Source organism: Petaurus breviceps, unplaced genomic scaffold (genome assembly GCF_028583685.1).
Source record: "Petaurus breviceps papuanus isolate PSGF00001 unplaced genomic scaffold, PetGlider_PUasm1.0 173, whole genome shotgun sequence".
Classification (NCBI taxonomy): domain Eukaryota; kingdom Metazoa; phylum Chordata; class Mammalia; order Diprotodontia; family Petauridae; genus Petaurus; species Petaurus breviceps.
Genome location: NW_027185759.1, coordinates 9,952,964 through 9,971,384, shown reverse-complemented (window position 1 = coordinate 9,971,384; position 18,421 = coordinate 9,952,964). Strand labels below are relative to the sequence as shown.

Below are 18,421 nucleotides of genomic sequence, written 5' to 3'. Positions count from 1 at the left end.
TTATTTTTAAAAGCGGTCCCTAAATTTGGCTGCCCTAAGGACATTGATGAGAAGGTGGTGTGACGGTGTGCTGAGAGGACTGGCCTTGAAGTCAGATCTGAGTTGAAGTCCTGTTTCTGGCGCACGTGGGCTCTGTGATGATGGGCAAGTATCTTAGGTTACGGAGGAGTTGTCCAGTCAGCAGGGGTTGGGTCAGTGACTCGAGGGTTTCCCCCACCCTGGCAAAACCACGAGGATAGACCCTCCCTCTTCTCTCCCCCCAAAAGGGCTTCCTTGGAAGGAATGGGGTAAAGGAGGAAAATGGGTGTAAAAACACTTTCTTTTGGGTGAAAGAATGGTGTCTGGTGTCCCTTGGCTCAGTGGTGGGCTCAGTTTCATGTAGATGTTGGACAGTTAGAAAGGTTGTTTCTGCCTGCTAAGTCTGATGTCTCAGGAGCAAGCTTTTGTCAGATCATTTGGACTTAGGGTGCATTTGTTTCTTAGCAGGTTGTGTGCTAGAACGTGAACCACATGTGCTGGACCCTGGACACCCAGCAACATTTCAGACTTCTTTCTTGTACACTCCAAGGGGAATGCTGCTTACGTAGGGCTCCTTTTGAGGCCAGGAGTTTGTTAGAACAGAACAGGATTTTAGCTTTTCTTGCTAAAATTAGGTAATTGTTTAGGAAGCATTAATATAGGCTGCCCCAGATGGAGGCCTGGGTTCCATTAGCATTTGTATGTGATTAAATTCAATGCTACATTGTTATTTTTGCACGTGTTACTTGTAAATTTAAGATCAGGGTCTTAGATCCTTGCGATCTCTTCCTGTTCCATTCAACAAGTATGTGACATATGTCAGTCCTAGAAATGTCTTCATAATAGATAGTTACTTAATAAAATATTTAATCACTTAGAGATAAACTTCTTTACTATTGTCTGGACTCCCAGAATTTCATTTTTTGCATTTTGTACATAACATTAATCTCGTATGTTGACATAACATAAAGATAAATGAAATAAAAGGGTCTGAATCAAACTGTATGGTAGCATGGATTAGAGAGATGTCATTGGAAAGGCTCTGTATAGTTTCTCAGTTGCTTATTAAGCAGTCTGTCTTTATGTCTGGAGTGCACTCAAAACTTAACTCCCCAGCATTTTAATGTGAATTATTTTGGGGTTTGTTAAAGGAAATCAGTTTTACACCAAGTACTTATACATGTTAAAAATGGTAAACTAAGAAAATTTTGTGACTTTGAGGTTGAAATTTCAGTTGCGTTGTGTAAGCTTTCCGAAGGTTTTTGTAGACTCTTATGATAAAAATGCCTTTGAAGCGGAAATGTGCCGTAGTTTATAAATACCATCAGTGTACATTCTTTTGGTGTGCTTTTAAGATTAGAACTGAAGAGAGAAATCAGACTTAAATTCTTTATTGTTTTCCCACAAAATCAAACCGTTTTAGAGATGGAAAGGTCCTGACAGATCATCTAGTACAAACTTTAGTTTTTACAGATGAGGGATCTGAGGCCCAGAGAAGTGAGATGATTTGTCCAAGGCCACACAGCTATTTCCTTGCAGAACTCAATGAGAACCCAGGTCTTCTCAGTCTTAAACCAATGTTTTCTCTGTAGCATTCTCATTTTAAGAAAAGGGCAAAAAGTGGTTTTACAGATTTGACATTAAAACCCAGAGAAGGTTTAGACTGGATTAGTAAACAGATGATGTGTGAGAAATTAGAAATAGTGATCCGGTGGAACCAAAATTGGTTCACCAGAGTTAGTCCAAACTAATCTTATTTCCATCTGTGAAAAGTTTTTAAAGATTAAGTTTAAACAGATTGACTCTTCAGATGTTTCTAAAGTGGAACTACTTCCACAGAAAGAAACTGCTCTACAAATTTGTTGTCTGTATTCTCCTTTTATTTTTAGCTTCTTAGTTTGTGATATGAGCTCAGTTACAGGGTTATCACATGATGACTAGCTAGAATAAAGTTGAAAAAACTGAAACTTGATAGTATTTCTGATGTTCTCCTTCAGTTTGTTACTGTATTTTACTATAGTTTTTTCTGTATTTGTCATCCTTTAAACTGTAAAATAATTGCAGAAGAACTCAGACTGCTATTTTTTTTTCTTCCTTCCTAATTTAACCGTATGTCAGAATGCAGAGATTATGGACACCACTTCATATAAAGGTCATAAAATTACAATAGAAGTAGAATCATGAGCAAAGAGGTTTTCTAGTCTCGTTTTCTCTAATATCCATATGTTCATTGTCTTTCCTTGGATTGTTTCTTGAATTTTCTTATTGTTCAGCCAATTTTTAAATCTGAATTCGGTGTTGTTGTTTGTCTTGGGCCCCAGTGAGTTTCCACTATAGCTACAAGTGGACTTTCCTAAACTGTATTCAGGTTTTCCTTCTTATACCTTGTCACACTCCAGGTATCTATAATTTCCTAGATATTATTAACATGATTTTTATACCACCACTTAACATATCTTGGAGATCATGGCAGTGGTTTTCATAAAGCTTATTTTTGTAAACTGTAAATTATAGATATTTTAAAGTTTTCTGTTTGAGTTTTTATTTTCTATTCCAACGCAGAGAGAAAGGGCTGTTTGGTGTCTCTGTGAGGACTGAATACAGATTGGTCACAAGGATGCTAGGAGAAGTTGGTCTTTGGAAATGTCTAGACTGCTAGTGCTGCATTTGGAAGGTAGGATGAAAAGTTGATTTGACTCTGAAATCTCAGAGGAAAGTGTAGAGGCATTTGGGTTTCTGTGGGGAATGGCAAAATCATCTTCCTGGAACTTTGCCAGCAGTCATCTGTCTTCTGTTCACCTTACCATCATTATAGATCATTGAGATGCTTTGGACTGTGGCCTTTGTCAAGAGCTCAGAAGACGTTCCACCTGATACTAGGGGAGGAGGGGAGACAGTGAGTGGCTAATACAGTTAACCTTTCTGTTAAGCAGAATCCAGAGAGTTGGGAATCATTGGATTTCATTCATTGTTTACATCTTGTTTTCATTAGTTGTCAACGTTCTGGCTTTGGCTTATATTCCCAGTTTCCTTAGTAACTCTGATTTTACTGATTCACCAAAATATTAGATTGGTCATCTTAATACTACAATATGCTGTTGAGAGTTTGGCCTTCACAATGTTAATTGACTTGTTTTAGTACCTTTTCTCACATCTAGGCTGTCTTCATCTCTCTGGCATCTTTTGTACCCATCTATTTAAGTAGCTAAGTAGGTTTCAGTAACTCATAAATTTCTTCGTTATGGCAGAAGACAGGGTGTGATGTATTTGAACTTGTTTAATAAGGCTGACTAACCTGTACTGTATTGGCTATAAAGATGGCTTCCTGACCTATAAACCTTGATAATAAATATAAGAAATATGTCTGCTCTGCATTTCTCTGTCCCATTAATTTAAGTAATTTTACACTAAAATAATCTTGAAAGAAAAACACATTTGGGACTTGGTTTAAAAATTAAACTCTTTTTGATCTGATGGTCATATATATTTTACTTTTCTCTGTGATATTTTTCTTATATGGAAAGTGATGCCATTTTCTTAATGATTTACAGTTTCTTCGCAGTTCATGGTAGTAAACCCAAGGAAAATATTCTTGTTCAAACAAAGCATGTTGTTGCCTAGACCAATGATTGTAGTATTTACTAGGCCACCAAATAACTTCTCTTGTGAACCCCTGATCAATTTGTATAAAGTATTTCTGTAGGAAATGAGGTCGACTGAGAGGTGAGTCTTGATGGGATTAAATATACAAAGGTCAAAAATTATTATACTGCAATATTCTGTAACTAAGATTTAGATAGTTTTTTCTCCTTCCAACAACTTATTTTAAATTTTGTGTCTCAATAAGGAGAAAATGACATGTGACTTAATCATTCCCCAAACTTGCAAATTGTTTTCATGGTGACGTGAAGTGATAGGTACTATCATGCTGTAAAAAAGGCAGATTTGTTCCTGGGCCACATGGCAAGTTGGTGGAGATAAAAGAAAGCATTTAAGCGTGATGATTCTGGGATCTTTTCCTTCCAGAATGATCTTCAGGAAATACAGGATTTCTTTTTTTTTTTTTTTTTTTAATTAAAAAAATTTTTTTGGAGGGCCATTAGGGTTAAGTGACTTGCCCAAGGTCACACAGCTATTTTTTTTGTGTTAAGTGTCTGAGGCCGGATCTGAACCCAGGTCCTCCTGACTCCAGGGCCGGTGCTCTATTCACTATGCCACCTAGCTGCCCAAAAAAGAAGGTAGAGTGCAAGTGATATCTTTTATCTCCCCCACTAATTTGATTTTTTTTCCTTTTGTTTTTGGAGGGCAATTGGGGTTAAGTGACTTGCCCCAAGGTCACACGGCAAGTTGTATGTTAAGTGTCTGAGGCTGGATTTGAACTCAGGTCCTCCTGACTCCAGGGCCGGTGCTCTGTTCACTGCATCACCTAGCTGCCCCTGGAAATACAGAATTTCAAAGCTGGAAGAAGCCTTAGAAGTCACCTGGTTAGGAAACTCCATAGAGCAGTGAAATGGCACAAGTCATGCAACTAGTTAGTAGCTAGGCCTGGACTGGAGCTGTGGTTTCTCACACTCATGTAATTGTTCAAGAGAGAAGGAAGCGTTTATTAAGCACCTACCATGGTCCAGGCACTGCTTTTACAAATATTATTTAATGCAATCCCCACAACAACTCTGGCAGGGACGGACTATTATTTTCCCTGTTTTACAGTTGAGGACACTAAAATAGACAGAGATGAAGTGACTTGTCCAGGGTCACACAAGCTAGTGTCTGAGACTGGATTTGAACTCGGGTCTTCCTGACTCCTAGTATCCACTGTGCCACCAGCTGCCTCTAAAGGCCAGAGTCCCTGTGCTAAGACATGTTGAGGAACAACTTGCATGTTCAGCTAGGCCATGTAATTTGTAAATAACCATGGAAAATGTTGGAGCTGTTGATCAAAAAAGGTTTGCTTAGAGAAATTTTAGGACTGAGACCTTCCTTGTTAGCATGTTCATTGAAAAAAGACTTCAGACATTCAACTCAGTGCACATGTTAAGCATTTACAAGGATTATGCTGCACTGACCAGAGTGAGCACCTATGTGTCACTTAATTGTAAGGTGAGTCAGGGAGACGAGCACAGTATCATTAGGTGTCATTGAAGGTTTTCTGGGAAAGGAAGCTAGTCCAGCTTCTGTTTGTCTAAGGTTTGGTAGAAAGGCAGATGGAGAGCTCAGGTGCCTCTCGGAAAGAATTAGATTCGCTTTCTGATCATGTAAAGGTAGCCTACCCTGCTGCCTTCTTCTTAAGGGACTTATTTTGCTGAATGGTGCTGGTTTTAATTTTTGTTTCTGGTTTTGGCCAAATGGATGCTGTGTACAGCTTGTTAAGAAGTTGCCAGAGCCACCTGTTTTTCTGTCTTCTGATGAATGGTCTCCCTTTGATCCAGGGGAAGTAGGTTGCACTGAGGGTTTTAATCATGTATATGTCGCTGAAAGTGGTGATGCTAACCTTCCCTTCGTTCATTTTGGGCACTACTTGAATGTCACCGAGAGCAGCATTTTAGCCAGGGGAGGGAATATCTCATTCACAGGCTCTCACCTTCCATAAATTTCATCCTGCTAAGACAAGCCCTTGTGGTTGCACAAGCGAGTCAGGCTAGTCATGGTTTTGGAGAGCAGCAGGGACTCTTCCTGTACCTGATGTCAGTGGAAATCTGCCCTCCCCAGATGAGAAGCACATCAACCTGGTGCTTCACTGTGAATGTAGGTTGTTGGTACCGATGCTTCTCTTCCTTGTACTCATGGGTCCAGATGGTTCTTCCTTACAGGATGTGTAAGAGCAGGATGAGGCTTCCTCCTTGTCTGTGGAGCCCTAGCATATTCTTGAGGCTGAGAGCCTGGCAGGTGGACTCTGCTTAGATGACATATAAGGTGAAAAGGTGGAGTGTGTGCCTTAAAGGATGGAAAGGGGGTAGCGGCACAGCCTTGCTGGACTCTGATCAACAAGTTAGGGCACCTTGGAGAGAAGAAAGCATCAGGCCATCTTTGGAACACCCTGGCTCCATTCGTTGTACGGCTGGAAAAGAGAGAAAGACCAATGGTAGACAGACTTCCCTGTTCTCCAAGGACAGTGGGTGCCCCTGCCTTGGCACTCCCCTCTTTTAGGGACTCTACATTGTGGGTCTCCAGTTCTGTATAGTACTGCTCCTTGGGATGTATTGTAGTGGAAGGAAAGCCAGCTTTTGAGTCCTCGTCCTCCTCTGGCACTTGGTCTGATTCTGACCCAGAGTCCCTCTGCCTGCCCCTTGGTGCTCTTTGCATCTCCTGGGCTGCATTGGGAGTTTCCTTATCCAGTCTTTTCTATCACTCAGGGGCCTACGAGGCACTTGATTGGCTGACCACATCAGTGGATTCATAAGTCTGGTGCTGGTGCCCTAACTGTTACCATGGATTTTGACTCAGCTCAGTAGTAAGATTTCTCTTTGTAAAAACTGGGTAAAGTTTCTACCCAGGATTATTCCATCATTTCCTATAACACAAGTTACTGTGGTATCTCCAGAATTAGGAACCAGAGGAACCCTATTTTGGCAGCTTCAGAAAGAGGGAGAGAGCCTTGGATTGGCTGATTGAGGTCCTGCTCTCCTCCCAGATCTCTGTGACCTTCCCCTCTCTGGGCTTCAGTGTCCGCCAGCTTGGAGAAAATGGCGTTTATGGTCCCTTCTGATTCTAAATCTACGAGCCTTTGGATTTCAAACTAGGATGAGGATTTAGATTAAGATTACTACCTTCAAGCCATGTCTCCTTCTTAAACTTTTAATTGCATCAGTGGTAAGATTTGATTTAGCTTTTTAAGCATGGAGTTCTTGAGTAAATGTAAGGTAAATGAAAGAAATTGACCTCATCATAGTTTTTTCCACTTAGTTTTTTCTGTGTTTATGTTATTGAAGGCCAGAAGGTAACATTGGGGGGAAGAGGGTGCAGAGAAGTAATGCCTTTTAAATTGAAAAGTCATTTTAGCATAGCAGCGTAAAATGTACTGAGACAAGACATTCTGCTTCTTAGAAATAATATTGCCCCCCCCATTACATGTCAACAATTTTTAACGTTATTTTTTACAAGGTTTTGAGTTCCAAATTTTTCTTCCTCTGTCCTTCCCCTCCCCCCTTCCTAAAATGGTAGGTAATTTGATATAGGTTATGTATGTGTTGTCATGTAAAACATTATCATATTAGTTACAGTTGTGAAAGAAGAAACATCAAAAGGGGAAAAAGAATAAAGTGAAGAAAATATTCTTTGATCTGCATTCAGAGGTCATCAGTTCTTTATCTGAAGGGACAGCATTTTCCTTTGTGAGGCCTTTGTGTTCGTCTTGGATCATTGTGTTGCTGAGAAAAGCTGAGTCATTTATAGTTGATCATCACACAGTGTTACTGATAAGTGCACAGTGTTTTCCTGGTTCTGCTCATTTCACTTTGAATCCGTTTGTATAAGTCTGTCCAGGTTTTTTTAAATCTGCCCGCTCATCATTTCTTATTGCACAATAGTACTCCATTACATTCATAGGCCATAGCTTGTTAAGCCATTCCTCAGTTGATGGACATCCCCTCAATTTCCAGTATTTTGTCACCATGAAAAGGGCTGCTGTAAAGAGTTTTGCATGTATAGGTCCTTTATCCTTTCTTATGATCTCTTGGAGATACAGACTTAGTAGTGGTATTGCTGGATCAAAGTTTGGTTGCCCTTTGGGCATAGTTCCAAATTGCTTTTTAGAATGGTTGAATCAGTTCACAACTCCACCAACAGTGCATTAGGGTCCTCGTTTTTGCACATCCTCTCTAGCATTTCCTTTTTTGTCACATTATCCAAGCTGATAGGCGTGAGATGGTACCTCAGAATTGTTTCAGTTTGCGTTTCTCTAATGCTGCTGCTTTCTGTTTGCTTCATGCTCAGAGAGGACTGTAACATCAGGGTGGGTGATGATGCTATGACATGCAGGTGAATTGGATTTAAGTGAGGCAGGGCTGTGGAGAGTCACCAGTCTCGCTTCCTCCTCTGAAGCTGGTCCAGTGGCCAGGTATAGATCAGGACAACTGGAGATGACCCAGGATTCTTGGGTGCAGCCTTTTGACTGAGTCCAAGTTTTACAGAACAAATCTTCTTATTGAGGGAATTTGTTGTGAGGTTTGTATTCAGTCAGAGTGCTGCAGGTTCCCCATCCCTGCTTTGGCCTTTTCAAAGGCCAGTTGAGAAATGAAGCCTTAATCAGAGACACTTGGTATAAACATTGTTTCCCAGTTTTCTGCTTTTCTTCTAATCTTGGTTGCATTTGTTTTGCTTGTATAAAAGCCTTTTAGTTTAATATAATCACAATTATCTACTTTATATTTCATACTGAGCTCTCTTGTTTGGTTATGAATTTTTCCCTTCTTCCGTGTCAGTAAGATAAATTTCTGTATTCAATCGATTGTGTCTGTTTTTCCCTCTTTGAGCTAATACAATGAGAGTAAGGTTCAAGTGATGCCCACTGAGCACTCTCCCACCTTTCCCTCCACTGTAATAGGCTGTTCTTACCTCATGTGAAATAACTTTCCCCATTCTACCTCTGCCTTTCTCCTGCAGCCAGTGAGCTCCTCTTCTTCATCCCGTAATTAATTTTTATGTCGTTCCCTTTGGTTCACCTTATACCCCTATCCTCTGTCTATGTATATTCCTTCTAGGTATACTGTTAGTAGAACAGGGTTTTTTTAGTACAAATAATTTATTGCTTATAAAAATAAGTTATTTAACAATGTAGATTTCTGCCACCATGTGTGAAGTTCTCATTAAAATGACAATAGCTCCTGAAAATGACTTAGGAGACTGATCCAGAAGGATGAGCTCACCATTAACAAACACAGAAGAACACACTGCATTACTTACATTATGTACACAAAGAAGTCCTCTTTTCCTTCTGTGCACCAGATGAAGTATAAAATTAGTCCCCATCAACCACAGAAACAACCTGGTGTCCAACAGCACTGGTTCAGCCTTAACACACAGTGAAGCACTGTTTACTAAAGGAAAAGAATGAATGTATTGATGTTGAGAAGAGAGTTAACTACTGAGCCATCAGTATTGTTTAGGTTGATCTGGAAAAGTTTTGGGTGCTGGGCTCATTTTTCCCCCTGCTTGTCATCCTGAGGGTCTGAAAGCAGGGCTGGGTAGGGTTACTCTCCGCAGGTGTCATGGAAGGCTTCGAGGGTTCAGAAATCCCTCCATGTGGGAGGAAGGCCATCTTGCAAAAACTTTCTGCAGCTCTGGCATGGAGCCTGGAACAGCTTTCTGTAACTTCTTAACTGGGTCATGAAGGACCTGACCACAACACCTGGCATCTGGGGCAACAGGTAGTGAAGGAGGGCAGGAGTGGCATGATCTGTCACCTTCTGGAACACTCGACAGTTGTACTTAGACCATATGTCAAGCTCTCCATCTTCTGTGTATACACTTTCATTGTTTCCTTTCACAATTGTTCAGTCAATGGAGAGACTCCTCATGACCACAGGGACTTTCAGTACCTTTCCTAAAGCATTGCAGATGTTCCATTGGGCCTGGATTAATGAATTGACACTTCAGGGAACATCCTGTCCGTGTGGCTGATCACATCATCAACATACTGTGGCGGTAAAACAAGGGTTGTAGGCTGAGCTTCAGGTCTCCATTTTGCAGATACTCCCAGCTGCTGCTTGGCAGAACGTTTCAGAGACTGTTGATTCAGGAGACCAGAAGTTAGACCTGCATGGTACTGCAACTTGTTCGACCACTTATATGCTTGAAGAAGCTGGCTATAGAGAGGAGTCTTGTCCTGAACAGGATCTAGGCTTAACAATCCACTATTATGGAGAGGGTGGTTCTCAAATGGCTTGCCTACCAAGTTGCTCAGATGCTCCAGTTCATTGAGGTCCCGATTGACGGAGTGCAGGTGGTCCTGAAAATGGGCAATACCTGGCCCTCCAGCGTCTCCTTGTTCCGCATGCCATCCTTCTGGCAGTCGAATACCCAGCTCACGCTGGAGCATGGCGCCAATGGCCTGAGCAAAGGCCTCCAGATTCACCCCAACGTTCAACACATCCGTCATGGCGAACTCTAGCAGCCCCGGCCTCCTCTCGCCCAGCCAGCTGCCAGGGCCAGTTTTTAAGAATTACAGCTACCATCTTCCCATATAGGGGTGTTAACAGTTTAACTCCATTGAATCCCTTAATGTTTTCTTTTCCCTTTTTAGAAGGTTCTCTGTCTCCTTATGAAAACTTAAAATCCTTAAAACTCTTCTATTTCATTGAATGACTATTTTTTTCCTTTGAAGTAATATGTTTAATTTGCCGGGTAGGTGATTCTTGGTTGTAATTCTAGTTCTTGCCATCCAGAATATCATGTTCTGTGACCTCTGATCATTTAATGTTGTACCTGGCTAAGTCCTGTGTAATCCTGATTGTGGCTCCCCAGTGTTTACATTGTTTCTTTCTGACCACTTGCAGTATTTTTCCATGAAATGATTGTTCCATGATTTGACTGTAATGTTCCTTGGAGTTTTTATTTGGGGATCTCTTTCCTGAGGTGATGGGTGGATTTTTTCAGTGCCTATTTTGCCCTCTAGTTGAAGGATATCAGGGCCTTTCTTGGCAATTTTCTTAAAAGATGCTGTCCAGGTCTTCCTTTTGATTATGACTTTTAGGTAGTCCAGTGATTCTGACATTGTCTCTCCTGGATCCGTTTTCCAGGGAGGTGTTTTACGTTTTCTTCAGTGTTTTCATGCTTTTAATTTGTTTGCTTCTTGATGTCTCATAGTCATTAGCTTCCGCTTGCCCAATTCTAACTTTCAAGGAGTTGTTTTCCTCAGTTAGCTTCTGTACTTTAACATGAGTTTTTTTAGTGGATTTTTGTGTCTCCTTTTCCGTTTGGTCAGCTCTACTTTTGAAGCAGTTGCTTTGACTCTTTTTTCCTAATTCTCTTCTCTCACTCTTGTTTCTTTTCCCAGTTTTTCTTATGCCTCTCTTACATGATTTTGAAGCATGCTTTCGAGCTCTTCCATGAGTTCTGTCTGGGCCTGAGACCACTTCCCGTTTTTCTTTGGGATTGTGCCCACAGGTGCATTGTCATTGTTGTCTTCTTCTGAGGTTGTGTCTTGATCTTCCCTGTCGCCATAATAGCTTTCTATGGTCAGGTCCTTTTTTGATTGTTTTTTTTTTTTTGCTCAACTTTTTCCTTCCTTTTAAATTTCAGCTCTGCTCCTTGGGTGGAAGGCTTCTTGTGCCTGAGACTGCAGTCCTTTGTGGTGCTGCACTGATGTTGCTTTGGCCCATAGGGAGACCTTCATGTGTCTGGTGCTGTGATAAGGGTGGTGGGGCTTGGGGGGTGGCTGGCACTGCTGGAGGTCTGGCAGCTTACCTGGTGCTTAGCTGGGATCCTGGTGCTGGTGTCTGTGTACTGAGGCCAGGGCGTGTTTCTGAGTTTCCCCAGGGCTATGCTGAAGCATGTGGAGGTCTGGCTGCTGCCTGTTTGCCTGGGGTTGGGCTGAAGCATGTGGCAGCGGTGGCTACCTGTTTGCTTAGGCCCCCCCCCCCCCCAGGGTTGGGGGCTCCTGTTTGCTTGGGGTATGCTGAAGCACCTGGTGGCTCTCAGAGCTGGAGTCAGCCCATTCCTCTGGCTATCCTGAGGCTTATGGGGGTGGGGGACGGTCATGGTGTTGGCGTTTGCCATTTGGGGCTTAGGATCTCCTGCTGGTTTGTGGAGGTGGGTCTTGCTGTTGGCTTGTTGGGATGCTTCCCATTCTGGACTGTGTTCCTCCTGTATGTATATATATGTATGTATGTATTGCCTTTTGGAGGGGGAAGGCAGGACAAACGGGGTTAAGTGACTTGCCCGCAGTCACACAGCTAGTAAGTGTGATCAGGTGTCTGAGGCTGGATTTGAACTCAGGTCCTCCTGACTCCAGAGCCAGTTCTCTATTCATTGTGCCACCTAGCTGCCCCTTATATGTTTCTTCTTTATTGGAGGGAGACAAACCTTTCTTGCCGATCTTTCGAGTTTCTTGGGCTAAGAGGTTGTTTCATCCTGGTTTTTTTCTTGGTCTGCTGTTCCTGGATCTGCTTGAAGGCACTCTTCTGTTGTTTGGAGGTGAATATGGAGGAGTTATGCCAGTTTGCCGCTTCCTCCTCCATGTTGGCTCTGGGATGTTCCAAGGTTCAAGACATTCTACTTTTTAAGCTAGGACAAGGGAAGACTCAGTTTCCAGTGAGCTGGCATGGTTCGTGCACAGTGATAGTAGTAGGTTTTGTGGTTGACCAGATGGGCGTTTCTTCTTGTTTTTCTTAAATATACTTTGGTTGTACTGTATGTCATATCATGGAAGTGCTATAAGCCAAGCATGTTGTTTACTTTGTGTGCTTCAAATGTACTTTAAATACATGTATCGTATAACTGATGTCTTCTATTTCAACAGCAACTCTTACCTACGATACTCTCAGGTTTGCTGAATTTGAAGATTTCCCTGAGACAACAGAGCCTGTCTGGATATTGGGTAGAAAATACACCATCTGCACAGGTAATAAACCGTTCTAGACTCTTGGCTGCCTGTGTATTTTGTATTTTGTAGGATAGTTTCCAGCCAGTCAGTTTTTTAATATCATTTAAAAAGTAAAGTTTTTCACAAGCTGGATATATTAATTATGGAAACTTTGTGTATAACATAGTTGTAATTCAGTAGATGCATTCAAGATTGAGTCCAGAATAAACCATGTTCCTTGCAAAGCTTTGTGATGGACTTTGTTTTGTGATTATTTTGTTTTTTATTAAGTTATAAAATTCTTTCAGAGAAAGAAGAGATCCTGGCAGATGTGACTTCTCGACTTTGGTTCACATATAGGAAAAATTTTCCAGCCATTGGTAAGCAGATCAGTTTAATACACATACAAGAATATTGCTCATGCAGCCTTTATCTGAATGTGTGCTCTAGGTCCCACCTCTGACGTGCCGGCCAGACGGGCCTTGCCAAGCCCATTAACGTCTCAGGGCCCGACTTCACTTGCTAAGTGCTTAATGACTGTTGCTTCTGGGAGTTTCCTCCTTGTAAGTTCCTTATTCCAATCTCCAGTGCAGTCCAAAAAAAAAAAAGATATTCCTTTCCTCAAGAATACATTTTAAAATACATGTAAGATATAAAAATGTGATAGTTGTTTGTTTTTTTTTTCCTGACACTCAGTCCAGATTTTTATTTTTGCTTTTTGGAGGGGTAAGAAGGGCAATTGGGGTTAAGTGACTTGTCCAAGGTCACATGGCTAGTAAGTGTCAAGTGTCTGAGGCCAGATTTGAACTCAGGTCCTCCTTACTCCTGGGCCGGTGCTCTATTCACTGCGCCACCTAGCCTCCCCTAAATATTCTTTCTCTTTTTTCTTTTTGGAGGAAATGTGATAGTTTAAAAAGTATTAATCTTACATTTTTGAGAACAAGCACTTGTGTGTGTCATCTTCAAAAATCATAATTATTTCCTCCTTCGAGTATGCAGAGTACATGTGCAAATCCTGGGTAATATGTTAAGTCAGATTGTAGCCAGGCTTGGAATGTATTTCTTGGCTCCTCCAAAACTGTGGACTTTCCCATGTCAGAGATGTAGCTTTTCATGGATGTTAAATCGCAGAACTTCAGTCTTGATCTCCACATTTCAGAATTGGAGGTGCCTGAAGGGTAATCTAGGCCAACTCTCTCCATTTTAACCAACTGAAGACCAGAGACACTGGTCATAGCCCAGGCCACACAGGAGTCTTTTAGACTATTCACGGTCACGTTAGATTCTTTCGTTAAGTTCTTGATTCAGATAAAGTTGAAAGATTTCTCTTTGGCACAACCAAGAAAGTGGGTAGAAAAGCACTGGAGCTGAGCAGGAGCAGCTTGTACCGTCCTGCAGCTCTGGCCTGCTCTGATGGAGGTGCTTAGGGTGGTAGTAAAGCACAGCAGTGAGCCTCTGTGGTCTTCTCACAGCCTCCCCACACACACACCAGTCTCTGTAGTCCAGTGGCACTGGCCCCCATGTTGTCCCCACACAAGACACTCATTGGGAGCATTTTCAGGGGCTGTCCTTCATGCCTGTTCATCCTTGTCTTCACCTCTTACCTTCCCTAGCTTCCGTCAAGTTCTGACTGAAGTCCTGCTTTCTGCCAGAAGCCTTTCACAGTTCTCCTTAGTGCTTGAGCCTTCCCTCCGTGCATCAGCTTCCCCAAGAATGGGAGCTCCCAGAGAGCAAGCATTGACATTGGCCTTCCTGCATATCCCCAGAGCTTAACCTAGTGCCTGCATACAGTAGGCACTTAATGAATTAGTTATTCTAATTGACTAGTTACAGTCTGGTTGACTGACTGAATATACACAGAGATAGGTAAACTATGGGCAAGCTTTTGACACATGTGCATGATGCAATTCATGACAGTCTTACACAGGATCATAGGTTAGAGCAGGAAAGGGATGTTACAGGTCAGCAGTCCAGCCTCTGATTTTGTGGCTAAGGAGAACTGAAGAGACATATGTGTGTATGGAAGTCCATTGCACTTTGTATCACGTGAAGAAGTTTTTCCTTCTATCATGTGAGCCCTAAAATTGCCTCTTGTTAACTTCTACCCATTACTTTGAGACCAGGCAGGACAAGCTGAGCTCTTGTACTTACTTCAGATGTTTGCAGTTGGCTGTCACAGGCCCCTCCTGAGGCCACTGCAGGACTGAATGCCCTTCCTTCAACAGAACTTCTGTGGAATACCCCTAGCTCTGGCCTGCACGGCATCCTGCCTGCAGGCCTGCTTTACATTCTCTGCATTTTTTGCCAGGCCACAAAATTGACCTTATGTTGTGCAGGCCTGCACTAGGTATTACTTCCTAGATTGTGACAATAGCAGCCACCATCCGCCTAGCACAAAATGAGAGACTAATAGCTATGATTGCTTTCAGGGTTGTACTTTACAAATATATCTCATTTGATCCTCATGCAACCCTAGGAAGTAGGTGCTATTATTATTCCTATTTTACAAAAGAGGAAATTGAGGAAGACTTAGGTTAAGTGATCTGCCCAAGGTCACACAGCTAGTAAGTGTCTGAGGCTAGATTTGAACTCAGATCTTTCCTATTCTAGGTTCTGCATTCTATCCACTGTGCTACTTAACTGGAAATACTTTGCAGCTTATCAGCTCACTTCTAAAACATGTTAGAGAGTTGACCACAGACCTCCAGATGTCATATGACCAAGACTGGATGAAACAGAATTGTCACCTCCCTAGTCCTGGACAGTTGGGTAAATCTAAAGGTCTAAAAAAAAAGAAGGGATGACTTAAGGAGTCTTCCTTTAATAAAGGCCATATGGAGAGGAGAGCCTTTTTCTGCTTGACTAGAAACCCAAATGTCAGAAAGGATAGGCTTGAGGTGGCACCAGAGAAGGCTCTGGGTTGGGTGGATCATGAACTCTGCCAAAGCTTGAACATCCAGAGAAGGGTTGTTCCTATGATGGACGGGTTGGCTTCCAAAACAGGAGGACGACAAAGCCCATCTCACTACAGTGTAACCATGGCTCTTTAAAGGTTGGGGTTGGTTGGTTGGTTTGATTTTTGGCCGAGATCCACATTGTTGGCTCCCAGTGGCTCAATATCCAATCCATCCTCAAAGGATGAAGAGTTGGCCAGTGTTGATTCTCTCATATTACAGACTCTGAAGTCACAATGATTCTAGAATTACAGCACCAGCATGTTGGGGAAAGCCCTCTAAAGGGGACTGTGTCCTTTAAAGGAGATGCTGCTCATTCCATGTGCATTAAAGTTCGGTTGGGTTTTTTAAATTAGTCTCTTTAATTTACAGTCCTATCTTGTATGACAAGTACAGTTAGGTAGGCAGAGAAATCCTAGGCAGGACTCGAAGACAAGTTGAATTCCGTTGGTGGAGGGCCTTGAGAGTGCCGATGAAGACCTTGGATTATTTATCTCTGTCTTACCCCAACAGCTAAAATACTCTGGCTGTTTTATTTTCATTTCCTCTTTTCTTTTTTAAAATCTCACTGAAATATGTTTTGATGTGGAAAGAAAATTTGATAATGGGAATGACTTTTTAATACTTAAAGACACAGCGGTGACACAAGGACGGCCTTAATGGGAGAAGCTGTTGGAGTAGAGGGCCGGCCAGGAGAGAAAGGGGAGGCTTGGTGGAAGGAGAAAATGCTTAAGCACTTCAGCTCCCCCACAGTAGTCCCAACATGGCAGGAACACAGCACCCACCTAGGTTGGAATTGGGGGAGGTCTGGAGTTTCTCTGCCCACATTGAGGGCTTTTGAATCCAGAGATGAATGGGCCTTGGGTGGAGGTCCCTGGGATACTTCTAATCTACAGTGGCACGCAAACTGAATTCAGTTTGTCGATTTGGAATCTTTGACATATGGAGTAGGTACTTAACAAATGCTGAAATTCAGTTTAGTGTTATGCTTGGTGAGGAAGTGCCTTTGAGTTTAAACTTACTGCCCTTCGTTCCCAAGAAGTTACTCAGTGTTCTTGAGCCCCATTCATAAGGTTACATAGTTCCTGGCAACTCTTGCCACTGGATGCAGAATCCATGTTGTATTTTTGTTTAGATTGGCTTTTGTAAACAAAACATTAATCTTCCTTAAGCAGATTTTAGTTAGTACTGAAGTTATAATTATTTTCAACACTTGATATTACTTTGACCAATTCTAGTAAATTCTCTGTAATCAGTGAGCCCAGTTGCTTAGAACCTGGGACTCGTGAAGCACCAGTTCGTAGTGCAGTCTTTGGGAGCCAGAGAATTTTGCTTTCTCCCATCGCTGCAGACTTTGTCTTCGTTGTGGCCAAACGGTTTAAAAATCCATGCTGCTGGGCAGACAGGAGAGAAGGGAGGAGGGAATGGCCCTTTGGACAGATTCATAACTGTTCATAAAAATTGAGACCACATGCCATGTGTGTAAAGGTGTGTATCTCTTAAATTTATTGAGAGATTTCATAAATATGATGCATTTTGGTCCTTGGAGCCTCTTTCTTCCAATTCCTGTAGGCCAAAAGTAGTCATCATCAATATGTTAGCATTTCTGTATGTACAGCGCACACGCGCGCGCGCGCGCGTGTGTGTGTGTGTGTGTGTGTGTGTGAAAATGTCTATAGCAGCAGTTATCAAATTTTTTGGTCTCAGGACCCCTTTACGCTATTAAAAACTATCAAGGACCCTTCAAAGAGTTTTTGTTGATGTGGGTTATAGCTATCGATATTTACAATATTAGAAATTAAAGTTCTTCAGTAATGTTATTATAAAATGGCTTTAACCTTGCAGTGTTCCTGAGAGGGTCTTAGTCCCCACACCACACTGTGAGAACTGCTGGTACAGTAATTGTGCTTCAGAAAGCACCATTCATCTGGACAGAATGCACAGGATGTAATAGACTGGCTTTCATCCTGCTTCTTGACTGAACCTTAAACGCCATGTCTCTTCATGATTTCAGGAGGAACGGGCCCAACCTCAGACACTGGCTGGGGCTGCATGCTGCGCTGTGGACAGATGATCTTTGCTCAGGCCCTAGTCTGCAGGCACTTAGGCAGAGGTGAGCTACAAAACTAGATGTATGCATGTTGGGGGCAGGGGTATGGGAAGGGTCTGTTTGTTTTTTGTTGTTGCTTTCGATTTGTGTCTTTGGAAAGAGATACAGGTTTGCGTACTAGAGTGCTGACAGAAAACTGTTTACAAATATGACAAATCTAAACCTTGGCGCTATTTTTCTTAGTAAGAAGTATCAAAAATGGTTAAGAGAAGGGTTTAGTATTGCATAAAATTTACTATAGAGCTTTTAGGGATTTAAAATTAAATCAGTGTTTTAAAATTAAGTTGATAAACATAAACTTGTTTTTAAGAAATTCTGAACCAGTAAAGTTGTATACTTTTGGCTTCAGATTTGTTCTTATCCCGTCCTGTAAGTTTTGAAATATTTTCTTGTATATGTAATTTTTTCTTCTGTCTGTTAGAATATAGTCTGAATTTATATTAAATTATATAGAAAGCTATCTTTGAGGTACTTAATACTTTTTAACCAGAAATCAAATGTGTAAGTTTTCTGAGGTTTTTTTGCAAACCTACTTTTTACCTTAATGAACATAGAACCCATTCTCCATAAATTCTCTGTCTAAAGGAAAGCTTTTTTACTTATCAGACATATGCTGTCACATATTATAAAGTACATGAAATAGGGGTAGGAGTGTGTGTGTGTGTGTGTGTGTGTGTGTGTGTGTGCGCGCGCGCGCGCGCATGTGCTCGTATCTGCTGGAGGCTGAGCCTGAAGTGTCCACCCTTAACTTCAGAAAAAGGCTTAAGTGGCTCTATTTTGTGCTACACAGAAAATTGCAACCCAATGGCACAGTGATAC

At 41.8% G+C, this 18,421-nt stretch overlaps 1 protein-coding gene and 1 pseudogene across 3 annotated transcripts in view; one reads left to right on the top strand and one right to left on the bottom strand.

The window, feature by feature from the left end:
* Positions 1-18,421, top strand: part of ATG4B (autophagy related 4B cysteine peptidase) — a 47,959-nt gene that overhangs the window by 2,131 nt on the left and 27,407 nt on the right. The window contains exons 2-6 of one of the 3 annotated variants that reach the window (XM_069083348.1): positions 14-144; positions 2,581-2,692; positions 12,476-12,577; positions 12,847-12,918; positions 17,507-17,605. In XM_069083348.1, coding sequence (XP_068939449.1) covers positions 2,662-2,692; positions 12,476-12,577; positions 12,847-12,918; positions 17,507-17,605 — 304 coding nt within the window. In that variant the 5' untranslated portion in view covers positions 14-144; positions 2,581-2,661. The remainder of the gene's footprint in view (positions 1-13; positions 145-2,580; positions 2,693-12,475; positions 12,578-12,846; positions 12,919-17,506; positions 17,606-18,421) is intronic. The other 2 variants (XM_069083350.1, XM_069083349.1) reach the window with 2 other exon arrangements.
* Positions 9,207-10,206, bottom strand: LOC138157671 (mediator of RNA polymerase II transcription subunit 27 pseudogene; annotated as a pseudogene).